General features: G+C 45.7%; 1 protein-coding gene across 2 annotated transcripts in view; it reads left to right on the forward strand.

Moving 5' to 3' along the window:
* The window catches only part of LOC137420825 (talin-2), a 432,847-nt gene that overhangs the window by 318,673 nt on the left and 90,337 nt on the right, over positions 1 to 23,837 (forward strand). For both annotated transcript variants that reach the window (XM_068106240.2, XM_068106243.2), the window contains exons 29-35: positions 1,264 to 1,383; positions 1,724 to 1,921; positions 6,801 to 6,940; positions 7,316 to 7,409; positions 10,215 to 10,304; positions 13,225 to 13,347; positions 19,356 to 19,499. In XM_068106240.2, the coding sequence (XP_067962341.2) occupies positions 1,264 to 1,383; positions 1,724 to 1,921; positions 6,801 to 6,940; positions 7,316 to 7,409; positions 10,215 to 10,304; positions 13,225 to 13,347; positions 19,356 to 19,499 (909 nt within the window). The remainder of the gene's footprint in view (positions 1 to 1,263; positions 1,384 to 1,723; positions 1,922 to 6,800; positions 6,941 to 7,315; positions 7,410 to 10,214; positions 10,305 to 13,224; positions 13,348 to 19,355; positions 19,500 to 23,837) is intronic.

Genomic DNA, 23,837 nt, shown 5'->3' on the forward strand with positions numbered 1-23,837 from the left:
AGACTCGCCTTTCCAGGACTCGCCCTTGACACCCGGGCATGCCCGGTCTCGGTTTTCCCGGGCAAACGCCCCGGCATAAATGTGTATATATATTGCTGCCCGATAAACGGGCTGGGGAGAATACCTGAGCTGTTTTGTTTCAATAAAGCAACTCGGACGAATTCCGTCTTTGGTCGCGTCAATTCTTTCGACTCGCGTTGGAGCGCAGCTCCTTCACATGCATGACATACATACAGAAAGACAAATGCTATTCTAGATGACATTGCCCTTAAAAAATCGAAACTTGAAAAAACATGGAATTGGAAGTTTACCGCCGTTGATGCATTTGGGATAGACCGTCTTTTACACTGCCTTACTTAACACGTTAAATTAGTTCTCCATGCCTGTCGTTTTTCCTTTATGATGTCCATAAAAGCAGTAAGTTTCCTGTTTGGAATGATTTTCAATTATTTTTCACTGCTGGACAGACGTACAGAGACAGACTGAATTAATTGCTTTCTCCGCTGTGTGCATGCTGCGTAGGATGAGATTCCACACAATTTTGCCAAATTCACAACCAAAGTACTGCTAAACTACAACCAATAAAGTTCTATAGTGTCAGATTCATGTTTCAAAGTGTTCAAAATATGAAATTCCATTGGAATCGAGTAGTTCCTCGATCATAGATGACAGCAACACAGACAGAGTGAACCAATTGCTTTCTCCTGCTTTGTGCTAATAAACCCCATGAGTGGTCTTTAGTTTTTGAAGAAGTCATTTGCAAAGCAGTTGCAGCTTCTTAATTCAATGTTCATTAAGGCGGTAATGCCAAAACCAGGTCAGAGTTTTTGACATTTACCCCACACTGGGAAAACCAATCCATCCGCCTGAGCAGGACTGTCAATGGTGTCATGCTACAAATGTGTGGCTTTCACGTAACAATGTACGAGGTATTTATTTGTTTGGTAAAGTGATCGGTAATATTTGATTACCTGAGAGCATTGCCTGTTTTACTGAAATATTGCACATTTGAGTTGCTGTTTAAAAAAAAAAAAATATATATATATATATATATATATAGTTGAGGACCTCGACTGAGGACCCGGTCAGTGCGGCATACTTGTGACCAGGTGTGTTTTGAACTTTTATATATATATATATATATATATATATTTAAAGAATGCAGTTCATAAATGTTGGAAATTCATGCAAACACTCAGGAATGTGCTTGTGATGCCTAAGTGGAATGTGTGACATGTGGATGTTCTTGTGTTTCCACACCAGGTTGCCAAGGCCGTTTCTTATGCCCTCAACAATTGTGTAAACTGCCTGCCAGGCCAGAGAGATGTGGATTTTGCACTCAAAAGGATTGGTGAAGCGAGCAAGAGGCTTCAGGCTGACAATGTACGCCCTCTGCTGTCTGCTTCACCCCTGTGCTTGTATATTGTCTGTGGAATAATCACCATCTGCTTGTCGAATAGTTATTCGGTTCCCATAAGTATTGTAACCATTTCACGTTTTGCAAACTCTTCTTATAAATCAATACTTCCAATAAACACATGTTGTCAAACTTCATAATCCCACTTGTTTCGTTTTGTGTAATAAAACTACAGCTCGAGGTAGAGTATCTCCGTACGCCTGGCTCCTTTTAATACATATATGACTGATCATGCTTTTTCATTCACGTATTTTGGAGTTATTCAAACTTTTTTGATTGAGTTGTTGGGTGTTGTTTGGTCACCAGTTGCCCGCCAGCTGTCGAAGCTTCCAGGAGGTCCAGAGCTCACTTGGACAAGCTGCGGCCTTTTTGAACCATGCTGCAGGCCAAGTGGTTCGTTCCTCACACGCAGGCAGCCAGGAGCTTTCTGCATCCGTCGGCACGTTTGCTTCTTCTTTTGATAATTTCCTTGATGTTGGCATCGATATCGCCGGGCATGCACAGGTACGTTTTACTTTTCCAGTGCTACTGGATCTTATTTCTTACCAAAAACAGACAATAAGCAGATTGTTTGCTTTGATTTGAAAAAGAACATGCTGTATTTCCTTTACTATGCTGAAATAACTATGAAAAGAAAAATCACTATACATCTAAATCCATCGATAAATGCAAATGCGTGTATGCAGAGCAAGAGGTAAGGCACATTCTCAGCATGGATGATATTTAGCTTTGGCAACAACAACAAAACCCCCTGCAAAATTGCCCGAAATGTGGTATGCAATGTCATGCAGATGAGGACATAAAAATTAATTTCATCTAAATATCTATAAAGCTCAGTTGACTTTTTGCTCCACCAAATAGCAGCGAAACGGAGTTGAGTAAAAGGGTGAAAATTCTACAGATGCTGTGATAAATAACTACCTCTGTCGGTTTGAATGTTTGAAAGAGAATAGACGTCTGGATCAATTTTTGAATTAAATTTAAATCCCAATTTATATATATATAAACGCGGGCTGTGTCCATGTTTTATTCAGAGATGGCTGAACGGATCTTTATCAAACTTTCAGAGGTTCATCAGTGAGTGCCTAGGAGTGTTTTAGGCAAAAAAAAAAAAATATGAAAACGAAAGTTCGTTTTTTTGGAGTTTATAATTTTTAAAAAAAAATCGCTAGATTGTGCCGAAGCCTTTTAAAATGAAATTTGCATTTCTAGCAATACACACTCCAAAAAATTACTCATTTGAGGCAACACATCTACAAACCCGTCAAAGACGGTTTCCCTGCTTGAAGAAAGTTCAGATATTTGTATAACAATGCACCATTTATTATAAAATTTATTTCGCATACACATTCGCATAAATAAATACAAAACAATTACCAGACATTTGAAAACAAATAAATCAAACAATTCCGGAAGTGGATGAATTTGGTAGTATGGATTCTTCTTCTTCCTGATCGGCATCACACTTAACTCAGAAACGTGAGCCACATTCACTCAGAAACGTGAGCCACATTCAATCAGAAACGTGAGCCACTCCCCTTCCTCTCCTGCCTCCCCCGTCCCCTCCCCTCCCCCCCCTCTCCCCGCCCTTCCCCCCTCCCCTTCCCCCCCTCCCCTTCCCCCTGCCTCCCCTCACCTCCCCCCCTTCCCCCACCCCGACTCCTCCCCCTACCCCTCCTCCTCCCCTTCCCCCCTCCCCTCCCTTTCCCCCCTCTCCTCCCTTTCCCCCCTCCCCTCCCCTTTAAGATATAAATTTTCTGTAAAAGAGCTTCCATTTCTGACTGCTCCCCTTCCCCTTCTACCCACCCTTCCCCCCTCCTTCCCCCTTCCCCTTCCCCTTCCCCCCACCCTCCCCTCCCCTCCACTCACCCTCTCCCCTCTCCCCTCCACTCACCCTCTCCCCTCTCCCCTCCACTCACCCTCTCCCCTCTCCCCACCCCCTCCCCTTCCCCCCTCCCCTTTAAGATATAAATTCTCCGTAAAAGAGCTTCCACTTCTGACTGCTCACCTTCCCCCTCCCCCTCCCCTCCCCTTCTCCCCACCCTCCCCTCCCCTCCCCTACCCTCTCCCTCCCCTCATCCTCTCCCCTCCCCTCCCCCTCCCTCCCCCCGTTCCCCTCCCCTCCCCCACCCGGCAACGCCGGGTACTTCTGCTAGTTTATAATAAATTTTATAATAAATGGTGCATTGTTATACAAATATCTGAACTTTCTTCAAGCAGGGAAACCGTCTTTGACGGGTTTGTAGATGTCTTGCCTCAAATGAGTAATTTTTTGGAGTGTGTATTGCTAGAAATGCAAATTCAACGAAAAGTGATGAAGTGGACCGTGACACGTGGTACACGTTTACCTTATAGACAAAGTGGTTCACTCAGAACTATCGTTAGTCATTAAAATTGGCAAAAACACGGCCATTTCCTGTCTGGTCCTGTTGTAAATGATATGCACATCCTCAACATTTTGTCGGCAATGTAAGTGTTTGTAAAGACAAATAGTCAGGTTCACTATGTTAACAAATATAATTTCGTTCAAAATTTTGGTAGATTAGCAAAACTATACATTTTTGGAATATTCAGAGCATGAGGAATCCAAAAATTAATGTTTACATTTGCGTAGACACCTTTGCGAAAATGACACTCAGGACAGTGATGAAGATAGTCAGGTTCACTATGTTAACAAATATAATTTCTTTCAAAATTTTGGGATGAGCAAACCTGTACATTTTTGGAATCTTCAGAGCATGGAGAATCTGAAAATCAATGTTGGCATTTGCACAGACACCTGCATGGCCGCCATTTTGGATTTTGAAAATGGCCGCCATAAAATACATATTTTGCGCGATCTCGGCTTTTAGTCAACCTAGAGACTTAATGAAATATGCTAATCCTATGTTTTCTGGGTCAAGTAATCCAATAAAGGCCTCAAAATAGTGCTCAGGATTATAGAAAAGCAACAAACAAAGGTAATTGAAAACCATTGTCTTTATATTTGTGATATAACTATTACATAATACATGATATTGCAAGTCCTTTGAAGTTATAGGAAGTTATAGGTAGTATGAGATTGAACTATAAGTCCTATACACAGGATCTACGAGGTCTATACCGTTCAGGAATATGCTTTTACAGATCTTCATCACTGTCCTGAGGGTCATTTTCGCAAAGGTGTCTACGCAAATGTAAACATTAATTTTTGGATTCCTCATGCTCTGAATATTCCAAAAATGTATAGTTTTGCTAATCTACCAAAATTTTGAACGAAAAAACATAGTGAACCGGACTATAAGATGCCCTGATTACCTCCACAAAATCGCCTGAGAACGCCCAATTGAAGTGAAATATCGTCACGTGGAAATGGATCGTTGTACAGATTTCCACTTTTGTTGAGCAAGCATTTATTGAGACATTAGTGAAATAACAATTGGAATTGTCTTTCTTGCAATGCTTCTCCTTTTGCTCGCCTTCATATGTCTGCAGTTTCTGGCTGCAGCAAAAGGTGCATTACTGAGTAACTAAAGACAGCATGAAGCTGTTGTTTATGGCAATTTATCCTACTGATCTCTTCACTATAATCCTTGTCGAAGTACATAAGCACATAATAACCGTTTTGTAAATAGGATTGTCTGGTGTAAGGGGAATGGTGTGAAGGATTGATGTGGGAAGGAATGATGGGGAGGAGAGGAGTGAGTAGCATGAGGAAGGTGGATGAGGATTGATGTGCTGTGGCGGAGGTGATATTGAAGCCTATTTGAAACAAGCTACGCTTTTCTGGTGGTGAAGAACATTATAATAAACTAGTCATCAAAGTTTTGCGCTTTTGTAAAAAAACATTTTAACAAAATCTTTCTTTAGGTATTGAGGAACATATTCATTGCTTTCTTCCCCCTATGTCACGGGTATTACCAGTTATTTATGTTTCCTATTAGTGTATGCAGTAATACCATTGGCTATCCTGATATTCTTCATTCAGTTCGATTTTGTAACCTTTTCCCCCTTTATATTAAGAAATGACTTTTGCATTGGTTTGATGAATGGTGACTTAAATATCTAAGTCTAAGTTTGATAGTTAAGCAATGATGGCCGAGAGTAGAGGTACGCACACTCACCATTGAGCTGTTTAGTCTGGGTTTGAATGCCGACCCAGCTATGAACAGCCGACCCAGCGTAGTGTTTCTCAAGCATGGAGATTCATCAATGTGTGTGCTGTTCCTCAGATGGACGTTAAACTGGGTGTCCCATCTATTAGTTGGTGGACATTAAAGATCCTCGGTCCTTCGTGTAGAATAGGCAAGTTATCGCCGGCACCCTGACCAAATTTCAGATTCCTGCCCTAACCTATAGGTGAGGTTACTGCATCCCTTGACAGCCACACCCCCGGCAATGGTGAAGCCCAGCAGCTATGTGCTGCATACAAAATGATGATGATGATGATCAGTTAAGCAATAGCTTCAAGGCGAGTCAGGGTGGTTGTCCCCCATGCTTCCACTGTATTTTTGAGGTTTGCCGTGGTTCCTGATAGCATATCACTTGATCAGGATTTGCAATCGCACGCCGGACTGTCTTTGATGTTTATTTTGTTCCATTTACGTAGATTATGAACAGACCTAGCATAGGATCTGTGAATTCAGTTTGGTGTTCACCATTGTTTTTATGGAATGTTAAATCTCGGTGGTTCTTCTGTGTGGTCGGTAATTTGATATTTTTATATTTTCCTATCTCTGCCACAATTTGTCTTGTGCATTACATCCCGAGGCGATGAGAGCTCTGGCCGTGCTCCAGAAAGGTTTGCATGATTCAAGGTGGAAATTTGGCAAGCTCTGTACATCGACTCAGAGAGATTTAGGTTGGCTAGGATAGTGATGTTTGCTGAGGAATCTGTCTCGCATCTGCGTTTTAGCTGCGGACGAATGTTTGAGAGCACAGGTAGCCAAGGCAAATGTTTTGATTTGGTGCCTGCCATGGTCTGCATGGCAATTTTTATGATAGCTTTCAAGCATTTTGTGTGGCGACCCTCTGCCCAAACAAGGGGAGCACTACACAAAATGGGCCAAGCTTTGAGGCCAGGGTTTGCAGTGTGCAGTGTATGTGTATCCAATACCCAACTGGTGCCTGTGGATTTTCTCTTGTGCTTGATCTCTTAAGATGTTGTCAGAAGTTTATTGATAAAAATAATTTTGTAAACTAAAAGTATGTTGAATCGCTTATTTTAAAACAAACCAAAATTGTATAACGATTCGTTTGAATGCTTATACCTGTGGATGTGGCGAGAGATATACAATCACATGCAGACAAGTATGGATTCTTTATAAATACGAGTAATATGATTAAGAGTCAATGGTAAATGAGCAAGTGGCTTTCTTATTTTATGTCGTTGTGAATATTTCAGTCCAAGGATGAACAAATTCAGACCATCGGAAACCTCAAGAACATATCAGTGTCGTCATCGAAGCTTTTGCTCGCCGCCAAGTCTGTTTCTGTGGACCCGACTGCACCCAACGTCAAAAACCAGCTTGCTTCTGCTGCAAGGTATTTACGACGATTCGGGATTCTTCCTTTTTGTCCTCATTTCATAACTTGATCCTTATTCCTGGACAATCTGGCTTAACTCTAATGGATGGAAAGGTCTATGAAATTTTTGATTTTAGTTGATGAGGTCATCACAATATTGCATTTTGCAGGAAGTATCGTAAAAATATAACCTTGTATTAAATGTGTAAAATATAACCTTGTATTAAATGTGTAAGAGATTAAAGAAGAAGATTATTCATTTCAGCAATCATGAAGGCTGTTGTTTGCTGCGTCCGTATTCTTAGGTGGGTATTGCCAGCCATGTTTTTAACATCCGTGTTCTCATTCTCAAAACCCAGATTTCTGACGATTTGTATCATCTGACTGTTTCAGGGCAGTGACTGACAGCATCAATAATCTTATATCCACATGCACTCGGCAAGCTCCTGGGCAGAAGGAATGTGACAATGCACTTAGAGAGCTGGAGGTAAAAATGTATTTTTAATGTGTATCCTCTTGTTACATCTGCAAGTTATGTATATTTGAATCTTGTTTGCCCTTTTCATTTCATCCATTTTACTTGTGTAATTTTGACCCGGTGGTTTGACCCCATGCTATAGACCAGTAGTTTGACCCAATACATAATCGGTGAAGTGGTATTCCAGCCATAATTGGTTGAATCTAAATCCTGAACCCAGAAAATCAGAAGCTTAATATATCTGATATACGACCCAATGTGAGTGAATAATTTAATTTATGATGTCATCGGTCACATTGTCTTGTGGCCATATTGAATTGAAAAGAAAAACATTTTTAAAAATCTTCTTCTCCAGAACCGCCTGACAGATCGATGCGAAACTTCATACATATGATCAACTAGCCATGGGAAATATAGTTTGATATATATTTTTTCATATTCACCTTCATTGATGCAATTTAGCCTTAATGTGCACAAAAGTGGTCGTTGAATATCCTAATAATCAATAATCATTAATGCTGTAGATAATGGCAATGTACTGAATGTGACATAATGGTGTCCATGGATGATACGAGCATTTGGGCCATCATATCAGTAGGCCATTTAGTAGCGTGTTCAGTTAACAATGGTATTTGTGTTCAGAATAAACACGCGAGGTGAAACGATGCTTTCTGCCGAGTCCGTTCTAGTTAGTTATTTTAACCAGTTTTTTGTATACTGAATCGAGGCTCGTGAAAGAGCTAACATTTACTTCACAAACAAATCAACCAGACGAACAAAATATGTAAAAAGAGGGAGCAGAAGACAAGATGGGGAGAGAAGGGGAAGCACACAAACACAACATTTGAGAGCAGGGACATGTGTGGGAGGCAGAGGGCTTGGGGGGAGGAGGCGAAGGAAGGGGGGGGGGGGGGGTGGGAGAAGTATGAAACACAAAGACACCAAGCACTTCCAGGACAGAAGTTGGTATTTCAAAAAAGTGGAATTGGGGTGAAATTAGCGGGGGTAGAAAAGATCAAGGTTTTGGATGGGGGAAGATAAGAGATGGTGGTGAACAGCTGTTTTAAAGACCTGGAGGGTGGAGTGGGATTGAAGAGAGTGAGGGAGTTTGTTCCAGAGGCGGGAGGAAAGAGGAATGGAAGGAGTGAAGGTGAGCAGAAAGTCTTGATTTTGGCAGTTTAACCATAAGAGGGTTGCAGGCAGATCTTGTGCGACCTGTAGGAATATTTGCGGGACAGAGCCCAGAGAGAGCTGTGGGGGTGCTTGTGCATTATGGATGGCCAGATGAATTATTTGTACCCATATTAATATTTGTACGCAAGCTGCTGAGATGATGCAATTCATTATGCAATCTAACTCAAACCACTCAACTCTGACTGCAAAAAAAATACCTACTATTGTTGGCGGGACGTAACTTTGACCTTGCCATTGCATGTAATTGTTAAGGATCAAGTCTTTTTGCATCGCAATATAACATCTTTCTGAGTGATATAAATAGTTTTGGATGAGTCAAGTGGCAATGATCCCTTCTTTGCCGTTGTCCGTTTTGCCTTTCATTCCCCATTGTACATCTGATGACGATGCACTATTACCTTGCCCATTGGTACAGTTTGCTTCAAAGGTTGGCCTACAGGGGTTGAACTAATAATGATGGAGGAAATTTGATGTCTATATGACAATTTACTTTTGTATCCATTTAAAATATGAGGCATCCAAAAGGTTATTGGAATGAGATACTGACAATAGTCCAACACAGCAAAAACAAAGTATAAAATGTAGCTTTATGTGGAAATACTAATAAGCTTATTTTGGGTTTTTTTCTTCTCATTTATTGAACCTTTTTTTCCCCTTCTTTTGTATTGCTCTTCTCACATCACTAATTGTTTTCACCATACTTTACACCAATTGCTGTACTACTATTTTTCCCTCACCGCTGGTCTTTTTAACGGGTGAACCGTGACATGCAAGAGGTAGACTCCGCAGAATTAGCCGTGAATGAGAGGTGCAACGACACCCAGCACAAGCAGCAGTCCCAAGGGGTTAGATTTGTATTATTTAACTTGTGCACCAAAATTGTGGCATGATTATATTTCCAATTGATAATTTATTACTTGGGATGTGACAATCATGACCTAAAACCACCGCAACACAGATATAAAAACACCTGGCATTTATTTGTATTAAGTCAGATGGCACAACAATCAAACTAGGTGAAAAAGGACAACACAGGAAACAGGCGGCACTTGTTTTTTCCAATTACGGGCTTGTCATCTATATTAGCTTCAAATCGTAACACACCCAGACTTGCTCAGGGACATAGGATGACAGAGGAAGGGGGGAAGTGGAGGATGACAGAAAGAAAGAAAAGAAACAATGGAGTAGGGGGCTTCTCTGTAGGAATGGTGCAGCATGGTTGGTTGGTGAGGCAGGAAGCAGGATGTGCTCGGTGTGGCACCCGGTCACTGCCACTTGTAGCACTCATTGTCGGTGCTTTGGCGATGAGACTCATAGGCGACTCACCAGCTCTATGTGCAACACTCTTCATAGTGTTGGCCAGTCACTCACCTGTCTTGCTTGTCCTGAGCATGCCGAGGGCCCCCAGCCAAACTCCTTGTGCCAAGAAACCACCATAAAAAGCTCCACGAATAATACTCTTTCCCAACACTCCAACAGTACTCCTTGCCTTGCCCCAATACCTGATCACCTATTGCTTCCTCAACCTCTCCCCTCTCCACACATGCAAATGCTATTGTTTTTCTTTGTTTCTTCAAATATTTTTTTCTTATTCTTCCTCCCACCCGCCCAACACATCAGACGATACGAGGGATATTGGACAACCCAAGCGAGCCTGTCAACGATCTCTCTTACTTTGACTGCATTGAGAGTGTGATGGACAACTCCAAGGTGACTCAACATGCCAGAATATGCTCCGATGGATTGTAAAGGATGGGGCGCAATACTACTTTTTTTTTCTTTTTTCTTTTTTTGTTGTATACTGAATCGAGGCTCGTGAAAGAGCTAAATTATTGTTGATGTTGATGCCATTTTCATTTTAATGGGGTGATCGAGGTAGCAGACATGCAACCTTTTTGGATTTCCATAAATTTCATGGATACTACATTAACATAACAGAGGTACGGACAAGCCCAAATATATTCGCAAATTGGATGTTGCAACAGAAATTTAAAGAAGGCTTGTTTTGCCTGAAGTCGGGTTTTGGTAAAAATCGAATATAAAAACGGTTCTGAGTGTTAAAAAAAAACAAAAAAAACATGTTTCACAAATAATATACTCAAAAGGTTGTCGACAATCCAGTTGCATTACTAGTGAGGCATGGTAAGCTGAACAACACCTGTGTAGAGGCCAATTCCAGGACCTGGCAATAAATATAAATTTTTTTTTTTTTTTTAAAGAACGCTCAATTTTAGTTAAAACCATAAATAATTTTCAGTCTCCGATGGTAAAAAAAATTACATTTGTATTAATTCCTAATGGATAGGTGGTTGAAAAACCAGTTATAATATGAGTTGTTTCTGTGTAGTTTCTGTATTAGCGAAACTGTTTGTGTGAAGATCAATTCGGGAAATTTCAAGCCAAACCGAGCAAAGATTATTGTATGACGATATTAGGGAATTACAGAAAAGAGCACAAAAAATTCTGAACGTCATGCTTTTAGCAGGTCAGTATTAGTGATTGCAGGGCTTATACGGGGTCGGCATGTCTGGGATAGAGGATGTACAGTGTGACCCTAAATGTGTTTTTTATTTCTCTGTTATTTGGGGAATGTGAGCAATGTGAGGCTGAGCATGTGCTAAAGACTTCCATGTGAGCTGCTACACAAACTGAGCTCAGACTTGATGTCAGCATGAAGATTCATGCCGAAAATAACAACGGCTATTGAAATGTGCACTGTAAACACAAGTAAAGTAAGTGATGAACTTGGTGGACAATTCTAAGGTGACTTTTCTTATGCTTTATCCTTACATGGTTAAAAAAAAAATTGGTGCTAAAGCTAAGCTGCAATAATATGGAGCCAGAAGAAAATCACAACAAACTAAAAGTAACAGAAGAACCTGAATACTTCCACAATCACTTGGAATGAGCAATGATATTTTAACACACACTACTATTACCTCCATGCAGTTGGATATTAATATACCCTGTTCTACAACGTGCTCCTGGGATCCCAATCTAAATATGGCTAAATATTCCTTACCGAGATTTAAATGAGAAGGCGCTTTTCCTCTTCCTAATCTATGAAGTTCTCAACAAGCCGATTATGTCTTCTGATGCACACATAGACCTTGGGGTGCAGACAGTTGATACATCACGAAAGCCTCGCCACCATGTTGAAGAAATTGTCCACAAAGTTGGGAGTGCCATCCAATTTTTAAAAACGTATGGTGTGACATTACAATTATAATGCTAAACTTGTACATTTCCCACACTTTTCGCAAGTTGGCCATGCCTGGACGAGATTATAAATGGGGTAGGGATGGAGCGGCAAAAATGCAAATGGCGTCTTCTGTCATCTAGCCGGCAAGCTGGGAGCAACAATTCAAATTTATTGCCAACTCTAATGCAATTTAAATGCTCTAATGCGGAGAGGTGCTCCATTTGAAACTGCTTGTTCGATATATGTACCTTTTTGATGCCGAGGTTCCAAAATAAAAAATTGTATTGATGTCAAAGCCAGTGACCAATTGCAAAATAACAGTAAGCTACAACCTGTTATGACTTAAGCTTCAAGTCTTTGGAACATCGGGTATGAGGGCAACATTAACATCCATGGAAATAAGCTTAAAAGGCATTGGAATAAATGTATTGATGGTCTCAACAACTTCACATGTGAAAAATTCCGAAACTATCTCGATCTTTATTCGGTGCGCAGTAAAGTTATTACGTGCCGAGTTATTTTATTGAAAATATTTTCTTGGTCATTCCTGTACAAGATATAATCATTTAATTCATTATGCCTCCTGTTCAATCACCGAGGCTCACAGGTTCAAGATATTTCAGCCTTGGACACTAATTGATGTTCGGCACAAGTTTTTCACTGTTAAACTCGTGCTACTGTAGAACTGAAGAACTAGACTTGCTCATGAAGACAAATGTCAGTCAGCAGACAGTTAGAACAATGAATGAAGTCAACATAACGCTGATAGAAGTATGCTCACCATTTGGGGGAAAGCAAGGAGAACCTGACGTTGCAGGCGTAAACCTTTTATTGGAGCAAAAGAGGGTGGCAGGTTAGGGGCGAGGGTTGACTTCCACTCCCTATCGATCCTCGTTCCTATCCCACCTCTCTATTTTGCTGTAATGAAGCGTTAACGACTGAAATGTCTTTTCCTCGTAAACGTCAATATCCTCCCAAATTCTCTGATAAACCTCTGCAATTTCACTGATTACTCCATGTTCGCAGCTTTGTTCTTTATCCCAGCTACAACTTTTGCTGTTGTTTCATTGATTACAAGTTTACAAAAGATATTGCATCCTCGTCAAGCATGTTGGACATCTTCCTGCCAAGCCAATTCCCATATTCTCACTTTATTGTCTTTATGAGCGGACTGCCTGCCAATCCATATGTTAGATTTTGCAGAAAGTCTTTGTCAGAGGCCCACTTTGTGAAGCTTATTGGTGTGGTTATCTGCCATGACAGACCTTGAGTTTTGTAAACTATGTTTAAAATACCATAAGTAGTTTAGCCAAATCCTACACAGTGTAGCATACCTTGCAGTAATATTTTATTTGCATTAGTTTTGGGATGTAAACAATTCAAGTAAAAAAATTTTGATGTTGTGCTGCCATTGATCGATGTATACAGGTTCTTGGAGAAGCCATTACAGGGGTCTCCCAGCATGTGAAGACCTCAGACCTGCCTGCCTTTGGGTCTTCCACACAGTCAGCTGCAAAGGCCTTGTGTGGCCTCACTGAGGCTGCAGCACAGGTGAGATATAGCTACTGGAGAAGGCAAGTGTTGCCCCTCGTACATGTGAAGCACTGCCAATAATGTGATGCTGTAATTAATTACCTGAATACAGTATAATTTGTGGATTAGGGGACCTGTAGGCAAAGAAATGCACAGCATGTTATTTATATGAACAAGACATCATCAGAACGTCCATAAAAGTGCACAAAGCAGAAACTAATTGAATTATGATTGAAAACGATCGACAGCTATTGCAAGTTGCCTAATAACAGCAACTAGCAGGTACCCACAGAAATTCTGTGAAATGTAAAATGTGACTTCAACAATATTATATAAAGCACAGTTAAGTATCAAGGGAATTTAATATTATTTAGCTAAGTGTTCCCAAAAGATGGTGCTTGATTAAATCAACCATTTCCCCACCTCAACCCCCGCTCCCAACTCTCCCCCACACCCCAACTCTCCGTCCTCCCCTCCCCCTTTCTTCCTCCTCTTAATTCTATTTCGACTAGATTTTTGTGTACACTTTCACCCAGCAGTGCGAACCTGAATGCACATCATACCGGCCTTGGCACTATTCTTCAAGTGTAGTTCAGGGACAAATAAGCTCATATAGACAAATGTTATGTTGAGTATTGAAAACCCATCTGTATTCTAATTGGCACTTTAGAAACCATGCCCACATGATCTGTCCGAAGCGGCCTAAACCCATGAGTTTAAAAGCTACTTCAGCAAGCACCCATGTTTTAGCTATTTATAGACAGTCTACTGAAATACTGTTTTCTATTGCTTCACCAGCGGGTTTATCTTTCATTAATATAGTCAACAGTAAAAGTGTTGGCATTGCATATGCAAGGTCATCCTACTTTCCATTTACCACTTTCATGTAGGCCTTAAAAAGGGAGGCCCTTGACTGCCTTGTGGGTGGGTTCCCGCAGTACTCATTCCCCCAAAAAAGGTGCAACATTTTGGGTTCTTCACTTCGATAGTCGATCTGCACTCTAAGGCATACCTATTCCATATTGACAAACTATAATTCTGTTACGATAAAAGATTACATCAAATACTGGAATTAGACTCACTCAATATGCGACGTTGCACCGATTATCCAATCGGTTTCAGCTGGCATTGACCTTGGATTGACCAGTGAGTGAGTGTAATTATGGCATTTGGTTTAACCACTCGTGATTAAACCCAACTAGATGCATCATAACTTTCATCAATGCATAATTCTGATACATTATATTCTCTATAAACTTGTAGTTAGAATTCCCGTGACCATGTTTCGGCCAGCTGCCCCATCCATCTGTGGAGCCGGATGTTCATGGTAGTGAGAGTAGTGTGGATGTTCCTCTGGTTTCGGTTGAGCCTAATTTGGTGTCTGGTGGGGAACCCTCATCTGTGTCCAATGCCTCACCTTCACCGGTCGGGTCCACGCTCAATGCCCGCATGTTTCTTCTAGACGCATTGTGCAACCTGCATATTTGAAAGACTATGTGACTTAAGGGGGGGGGGGGGGGGGGGAGGAGTGTGGTGCCGTGTACGGCCGAGTGAGGCCGCAGAGGGCGGGGCTGAGTGAGACCTGTGTTGCCGTTGCCTGGAATCAAGATGGTGCTTGATCCTATCTGCGTGGCCGCATCTTACATTACAGTGCCATCTAGGAAAAATCGAAAAACTTTACACCTCTATATCTCCGAAACCGCTCCATGGGAAAAATTGAAAGGTGGCTCACTGTAAAGTACTCCCCATGGGGAATACCATATGTTAATGTAATAGTAATATCATGTAATAGATGCCTTCATTATGACATCATTAATCGACGAGTACAATGCTTGATCCGATCAGTATGAAATTTCTTGAACGTGATCTAGGGATAAATTGGTCGAGAAGAAAAAATTTTTTTGACTACATTGGTCACGTGGTTCGGCAGCCATATTTTTATGGCGTAGCCCATAGGGCAATGCCGTCTCAAACAGCATTTGTCTGGCTGTCCGGTGTATGTATGTATGTCTCAGTAACAGCCACCAATCAGAGCTGAGGATCTGGTCACATGACAGGGAGACAGCAGATCCTCCACTCAGGAGATTCAAGCCTGGCTACGCTGTTGTTAGACGATCTGTCTTGTGGTTTTTTTTTTTTCAGCAACCCACTAAAAGCCTTTGTATGATGACTAATAATGAGAAATATTGTAGTGAAATTAGAATTCAAATATCAGTGTTCCATGGCGTATTTCTGTTGTTTAGCTCGAGTTTATGAAAAAGATGTTTAGCAATACATGCCACAAAGAAAACCTCACTAATAAAATGAACTGCCCGTTTCTGGTATTATTTAGTACTAGCCGAAACCCATGGAACATCCACGGAAGGGAGGATGTGGTGTATGGATAGAGTGTACCATTATGGATGGCATAGGAGATTTGCTTGTCTGAGTAAGAGTTAGGAAGAAAGATGAGAATGAAGAGTGCGTATATGAACAACGATCGCCGACACCGGCACAAATGCATGCTCTGGATTGTCCACTCAGTGGACGGCTTGCTTTCGCCTTCGCCTGTCCAATCAGCGGACGGCTTGCTTCGCCTTCGCCCAGCAGACGCCAATACGATGGTGTCGTAAGATGGCGTCGTATCGGCAGTTAATCGGATGCTTTTGGGCCCCAACGTCGGCTAATTCAGATTTTTCGAGTATGTCTGTACGTGATAAACAAAGAGCGAGGTTCGTAGATCGTAAATCCATTAGTGCCGTGGGCATCGGGTCACTGGGTGCGGCGTAAAAGGGATAACAAAGTCGAGTCCTTACGCTATTATTATATAGATTGAGATGTTTTAAAAGGGAATGATCCTTGCTGTTTCAGCATTGTTGCTAACAGAGCAAAAAATTCTACTTATCAGTTTATGGTGTGCAAATGAGGCTACATAGTCGTAGGATTTGACTCTTCTGGGAAGTGAACCCAGGACAGCCAAAAGGCATGTACATTACCATAGTAAGAGCTGTCTTCTTGTCCTTAAATGTCCAATAATTTTTATACAGATTCGAGGCTCGTTGAGGAGCTAGAACAGAGAATGGACCCGTATGGAACATAGCAAAAACAACAGTGGAAATAGGGGGGTTGGGGAACATCAACAGTAGGTCTGAGTGACAAAATGGTGGGAGAATTGGAGGAATAAAGGAAATAGGGATGAATGAGAGGAAAGGGAGGACACTGAGGGGTTAACAAGCTGGATATAGCTTCAATTAGAGTCCCTGTATATAGAGAGTTGTGTCAACTAAAATTTGGACGCCATTTTGTGTCTAAGTGTGTCGGATTAGATATACATGTACATTCGTGATATGGGGTGATATATTCTAAACCTGCTAAAAAAAAAATTTACTACACATATTTAGTCTTATTATTACATACAGGTGATATTTGTTTTGTCAAAAACTCAGCTATTGCCGTGAAAAAGAGCTGTGTGGTGATATTAAAAGTGGTATGGCAATGCATATTACAAGCCAACACTGCATATAAGAGCTAACATTATAAGTAAGACAAACCAATGCTGTCGTTCTCTGAATTTTAATAACTTTTAGAAAGGAGTGTGGGCATATCCAATATTTTTTAAAGGGTGCCGAGAGCAATTCCGGTGTAGGACTTCCAGCCGACATATAGTCTAACACACTTAAAACAAATTCTGTACGTGGTATTGCCATATTTCTATAGTGTACAACTTTAGTTTTATCGACATTTATATTCAATTTCCATTGTAATGATTTAACAAGCTGCAAGTCAGCTTCTGTCTCTGACATAAGGAAAACGTCATCGGCATCTAGTAAGATTGAAACGTTCATTTATTACTACACCCTTGCCCAGAACTCTGATGGATATTGCCTGATCGATTAATATGTTTCATAGCTGGCGACTTGGCTGCACAACCCGCAAAAAAATTGAGCAGGTCCCCCCCTAAAATTGCTTTTATGATTGCCGATTAGGCTAAAGATTTTAAACCAAAAAAATAACTTGCCTCGGAATAAGTTTTGAATGGACGGACAGACAACTGAAAACAAAACGGACCATGGGTTTCCCACCCCTATAAAATCAAAATTAATTCCCTCTGAAAAAGTACAGTGACATTGCCCGCAGAATACCCAACCGCAGACCAGGCAATGTCACTGTACCGGGACATTTCATCAATCAATGACAATATGCGGTCCGCTAGGACTACCCGAAAAAAATTGAGCAGGGTTCTTCCCACGGAAATGCATTTTTGGTCAGCTCCTTGAAGATTATAAACAAACACAAATCACTTCCCTTTAAAAGGGTTTTCAACGGACAGACAACCAAAAAAAAACCGAGCAGATAGAATTGTTTTTGAACATCGATCATCAAGCGGCGTGGACCTACCTGGCAGAGTCTCGAGGAGTCGATCGCTTTCCAGCTCTTTCGTCTGACTTTCGCTTCCCAAATTTGTCTTCTGACTTTATCACTTGGAAATCTATACATCTTATATTTCCCAGATTGGTTTGAACAACCAAAAGCAGAACAACCAGTCATTTTGTTTGGCAATAAACAACATTCCCGTACCAAGCTGACGTTCACGCACGGTGAAGTTAGACACAAAATGGCGCCACGAAATCACGTGACCAGAAATCTCGGGTCAGCGCATGGCGCAACTCTCTTTATACAGGGACTCTAGCTTCAATCACGTAAGTGGAAGAGTATCTTCCAGCTAAAATAATTCTAATATATTTGTTTTAATACATCCAAAAGCTCATGATTTCTTATAAGAGTCAATATAAATCTGAGGAGATTGTCAGCTGACTAGTACACCCGCTCACGACGGGAACAGCAGGGAGGGTCATTCCTCTTTGGGGTATATAGATTACAGTAGGTCTATGGTCGGGTCTCAAGAATGTTGGGTGTGTGTTCATTTACCAAGTTCCTTGTGGAGAAATCGCCAAGTGGTTTAAGCATTCGAGCAATCACTCCATTCAAAACCATTAAGGAACGGCTGGCTTGGCAAGCGCTAGCTAGCAGCTTGGCAAATGAGCACAACCCGGGTGTTCTCCCTTTCAGTTTTGTGTTAAACTGCAGGAGTGAGTTTCAAAAGGGCGCCACGAAAAATGCCATTGTAGTGGCAGGAAGGGTCATGTTATTTACCCAACCCTTGTGGGCTATTTCGATTACAGTAGGTCTTCGCTTAGTTCTGTAAGTAAAACTTACCTCACGGATCTCGGGATTCCTCCAAATGTATTTGTTTGGTGTTATAAACAACAATAGTGACTGTTTCGAAAGCTAATCATACATGTTTGTGGTTTATGATGTTTTTACTTCTGGGAGAGGCCTTTGGCCAGTTGCTCCCACGGAATCGCCATCATAAGCTATTTATAAACATTGACATGACATTTGTTCAAGGAGGAAAAACCTCATGGGGAGGTGGGACATTATTAGTATTAATATTGTTTTGTAATAACATTAATATTATGCTATTATCATTTGTATTGTTATTAGAAGCGGACTTGGAAAAACGCCACGATAAAGCTAACTCAACACGGATATACACCTCAACTCACATCCCCATTGGCGGCATTGGTGGGGAAAACTCGTTCTGGGGAGAAAAAAACCCTTGGCGAGGGGTGGCGGGGGGGGGGGGGGGAATTAATGCACTACAACTTTCATTGTGTAACCCTTAGTCATCCTGTCGAGCTTGGTTGAGATTGGATAAGTAACTACAGAAAACATCGCGGTCAAAAATCATGAAACAGACAGACAGACGCCAAATTGCGTATTTCAGTATGATAAGCGAAGCTAGAAAATTTTAATATTTAAAGTAAGTATTTATTGGTTAATTTTCATTTTGTTCTTGATAATATATTTAAATGGGCTAACCCCCGCTCTTGCAGGGTAAATGGCCTTTTAAAATGCCTGTTGTTGTTGTTGTTGTTGTTGTTGTTGTTGTTGTTGTTGTTGTTGTTGTTGTAATATATTTAAATGCTAACATTGCAACTTTTTTTAATGCAACCCATGTCCTTTGTTTCTGTTGGGGATTGCAGTCTGCATACCTGGTGGGAATCTCGGATCCAAACAGCCAAGAGGGACATCCTGGACTTGTGGACCCAGCCCATTTTTCCAAAGCACATGAAGCAATCCAGATTGCTTGCCAAAGCCTGCTGGACCGAAATAGCAACCAATCCCAGGTAATTGTTGTGAACTGCAATGATCCACTTTTCCTGCAGTGACTGTGTCAATTGCTATAGTCGGACTCACCCTCATTTAGGGGCTGTTGTCTTTTATTAGGTACTTTTCATACCAGCACACTGAAGGAGCTGCGCTCCAACGCGAGTCGAAAGAATTGACGCGACCAAAGACGGAATTCGTCCGAGTTGCTATATTGAAACAAAACAGCTCAGGTATTCTGACAAGCCCGTTTATCGGGCAGCAATATATATACACATTTATGCCGGGGCGTTTGCCCAGGAAAACCGAGACCGGGCATGCCCGGGTGTCAAGGGTGAGTCCTGGAAAGGCGAGTCTGGACATGCCCGGGCGTCCTGGACGTGGCCTGGCAAGTCGAGGCTGGGCGTGCCCGAGCGCTCTGCGCGAGCCCTGGAAAGGCGAGAGCGGGCATGCCCGGACGCTCTGGGCGAGCCCTGGAAAGGCGAGTCTGGACATGCCCGGGCGTCCTGGACGCGGCCTGGCAAGTCGAGGCTGGGCGTGCCCGGGCGCTCTGGGCGAGCCCTGGAAAGGCGAGAGCGGGCATGCCCGGGAAAGACGAGACCGGGCGTGCCCGGGAGGTTCGGGCGTGCCCGGGAACAGCGAGTCCGGGCATGCCCGGGAGAGGCGCGTCGGGGCCCGTCCGGACGAGCCCGGCATGGCGATCGCGCCCTGGCCGCGTCCTGGCAGGTGCAAGGCGATTGTGTACATTCAGCGGGAACCGCTACACACGCCCCTCCAGAATCGACCTGCACCGGCAGGGTCAATTTAAGGGGGGTCCGGATGACCCGGCCGAAGCGACCCCTGGACGGTCGTGGGGGAGGGGGGTCCGATCTGGTGGTGGGTGGTCGAGCGGGGGGAACTGTGGATGGGGGGCGGCCACGCCGCGGAGGAAGGGCCAACCGTGGTGATCGGTCGACGTCCACGTGCCCCGGTTTGAGGCGGTCCACAGAGATCCGGTCCGACCGGCTGCCGACGTCGACGACGAAGGACTTGTCGCCCCGTCGCAGGACCCTGAAGGGCCCGTCGTACGGCGGCCGGAGTGGCCCCCGGTGCGCGTCATGACGCACAAAGACGTATTCCGCTGTGCGAAGCGCCGGGGGGACGTAGGACTGGGGGCCACCGTGGCGGGACGTTGGCACGGGGGCAAATCGTCGGGCGGCCTCCTGGAGGTCCGAGCGCTGGTGTGCGGCGGACCAGGGACTGGTAGCGTCGGGCACGAACTCGCCCGCGACGCGGAGCGGCTGGCCGTAGACGAGCTCGGCGGCGAACGCCCGGAGGTCCTCCTTGGGGGCCGTGCGGAGGCCCAAAAGGACCCACGGCAGCCGGTCGGTCCAACCGTCGTCCTGAAGGCCGGCCATGAGTGCGGCCTTCATGGAGCGGTGAAACCACTCGCACAACCCGTTGGCTTGGGGGTGGTAGGCCGTGGTGCGGTGCAGCATGACCCCCAACGAGCGGGCGACCGCGCCCCAAAGTTCGGACGTGAACTGTGGGCCGCGGTCGGACGAGATGTCCGCCGGTGCGCCGAAGCGCGCGACCCAGGTGGCGATGAACGCCTGCGCCACGTCGGCGGTGGTGGTGGAGGTGAGGGGCACGGCCTCCGGCCACTTGGTGGTCCTGTCCACCATGGTGAGCAGGTGGGTGAACCCCCGCGATGGGGGCAGGGGACCCACCAGGTCCATGTGGACGTGGTCGAAACGCCGTGCAGGCACGGTGAAAGGTGCTAGCGGGGCCTGGGTGTGGCGGTGGACCTTGGCCCGCTGGCAGGCCGTGCAGGCGTTGGCCCAGTCGCGGACGTTCCGTCGAAGGCTGTGCCAGACGAAACGCGCCGACACCAGCTTCTGAGAAGCTTTCCGGCCCGGGTGAGAAAGGCCGTGGATGGAGGCGAAGATGCGGCGCTGCCAGGAAACGGGCACGATGGGGCGAGGCTGGCCCTGGGAGACGTCGCAGAGCAGGACGGTGCCCGCGAAGGGGATGTCGGCCAGGCGGAGGCCCGTGTCCGCCGCCCGGAGGGCCTGCACCGAGGTGTCGGTGGTCTGGTCGGCCGTCATGAGCGCGAAGTCCACGCCGAGGTGGACCGCGTTCGCGCTGGCCCGAGAAAGACAGTCGGCCACGGCGTTTTCTTTGCCGGCGACGTGCCGGATGTCCGTGGTGAATTCCGACACGGCGGAGAGGTGGCGCTGCTGGCGGGCCGACCACGGTTCCGTGACTTTGGCCATTGCGTAGACCAACGGCTTGTGGTCGACGAAAGCCGTGAACGGGCGGCCCTCCAGGAGGTGTCGGAAATGGTGAACGGCCAGGAATAGACCGAGCAGCTCGCGGTCGAACGTGCTGTATTTTACCTCGTTCGGCCGGAGTTGCCGGCTGAAAAAGGCGAGTGGCTGCCAAACCCTGTCCACCCATTGTTCATGGACGGCGCCCACCGCGTAGTTGGAGGCGTCAGTAGTGAGGGCGATGGGCACATTGAGCACCGGGTGAGCCAGCAGCGTTGCGTCGGCGAGGGCCCGTTTTGCGCTCGCGAAGGCCACGTCCATGGCCGCGGACCAAACGATGTCATGCTTGGCCGGCTTGCCCCGGAGGGCCTCGTAAACGGGCCGCATGAGATGAGCAGCGCGGGGCACGAATCGGTGATAAAAATTCACCATGCCGAGGAACTCTTGTAGGGCCTTGATGGAACGGGGACGCGGGAACGTGGTGATGGCCTCGACCTTGGTCGGCAGCGGCACGGCCCCGGTCTTGGTGATGCGGTGGCCCAAAAAGTCAATGGTCGTCGTGCCGAAGTGGCATTTGGCCAGGTTGACAATTAAGCCGTGCTCGCTGAGGCGACCGAACAGTGTTCGGAGGTGGAGGAGGTGCTCGGTGCGGGACGTGCTGGCGACGAGGATGTCGTCCAGATAGACGAAAAGAAATGGCCGGGCGCGCAGCACGTCGTCCATTAAGCGCTGGAACGCCTGGGCCGCGTTCGTGAGGCCAAACGGCATCCTCAAAAATTCGAACAGGCCGAACGGCGTGATGACGGCCGTCTTCGGGACGTCGGCCGCCCGGACAGGTACCTGGTGGTATCCCCGTATCAGGTCAATTTTGGAAAATATGACCCGTCCCGCCAAACGGGCGGAAAAGTCCTGGATGTGCGGGATCGGGTACCTGTCGGGGGTGGTGGCGTCGTTGAGGCGGCGGTAGTCGCCACACGTGCGCCATCCGCCCCCCGGCTTTGGCACGATGTGCAGTGGTGAGGCCCACGCGCTATTGGAGCGCCGCACGATGCCGAGGTGCTCCAACGCGTCGAACTTGGCCTTTGCCACGGCGAGCTTGGCCGGGTCGAGGCGGCGGGCCCTGGCGTAGACCGGCGGGCCCGTAGTGGGTATGTGGTGCTCGATCCCATGCCGCACCGCGACGACCGAAAACGTCGGCCGCGTGAGGGCCGGGAATTCCGCGAGCAGGCGAGCGAACTCGTTCGCCGTCGGGAGGGCGCACGCCAGTTCGGTCGGCGCGGAGCTGCTCATCGTGCACGCCAGGGAGCTGAAGGTCTCGGCGTTGACAAGGCGACGTCGTTTGACGTCGACCAGCAGCCCGTGCGCGCAGAGGAAGTCGGCGCCCAGCAAAGCCATGGGGACGCAGGTGGTCACAAATTCCACTGAAAGCGCTGGCTGCCGAAGCAGAGGGTGACGTCGCGCGGGCCGAAAGTGCGTATGGCCGAGCCATTAGCAGCGACCAAAGAGGGGCCGCAAACGGCGTCCCGCCTGTCCTGCTCGGAGGCGGGTATGACGCTCAGTTGGGCGCCGGTGTCACAAAGGAAACGCCGCCCGGACGCTTTGTCCCGAATAAAAAGCAAGTTGCCCGAGTGGCCGGCGCTCATGGCTGGGAATGAACGCCGGCCCGGCCGTTTCCCGACTTGCCGAAAGTGCACGGGGGTCGGCACGTCCGAGCCTTGTGTCCGAACCTGGCGTGGTAATAACACCACGCCTGGTCAGGTGGAGGCCCCGGCCGTCGTGTCGGAAGCGGTCGACGCGGCGTGGCGGCCGCCAGTTGCACCGGCAGTTCGGCCTCCAACCGCGCAGGGCGCTCGGGCGTCGCCTCGGACAGCGGCAAGCTCCAGGTAGCCGCGCCGATGTGTTGGCCCGCCGAGGAGATCTTATCGGCTTCCCTGGCGAGGGCGCGGGGATCGGTGATCGACGTGCCAGCCAGGGCGAGGCGTACCGGGTGAGGCAGCTGGCGAAGGAACAGCTCGCGGAACAGAAAATCCGGAGAGTGCTCACCGAGCAACGAGACCATATAGTCCATGCGCTCGGACGGGCGCGTGTCGCCGAGCTCGGGCAGGTCGA

The sequence above is a fragment of the Myxine glutinosa genome, chromosome 2 (assembly GCF_964187855.1).
Source record: "Myxine glutinosa chromosome 2, kmMyxGlut1.1, whole genome shotgun sequence".
Lineage (NCBI taxonomy): Eukaryota > Metazoa > Chordata > Myxini > Myxiniformes > Myxinidae > Myxine > Myxine glutinosa.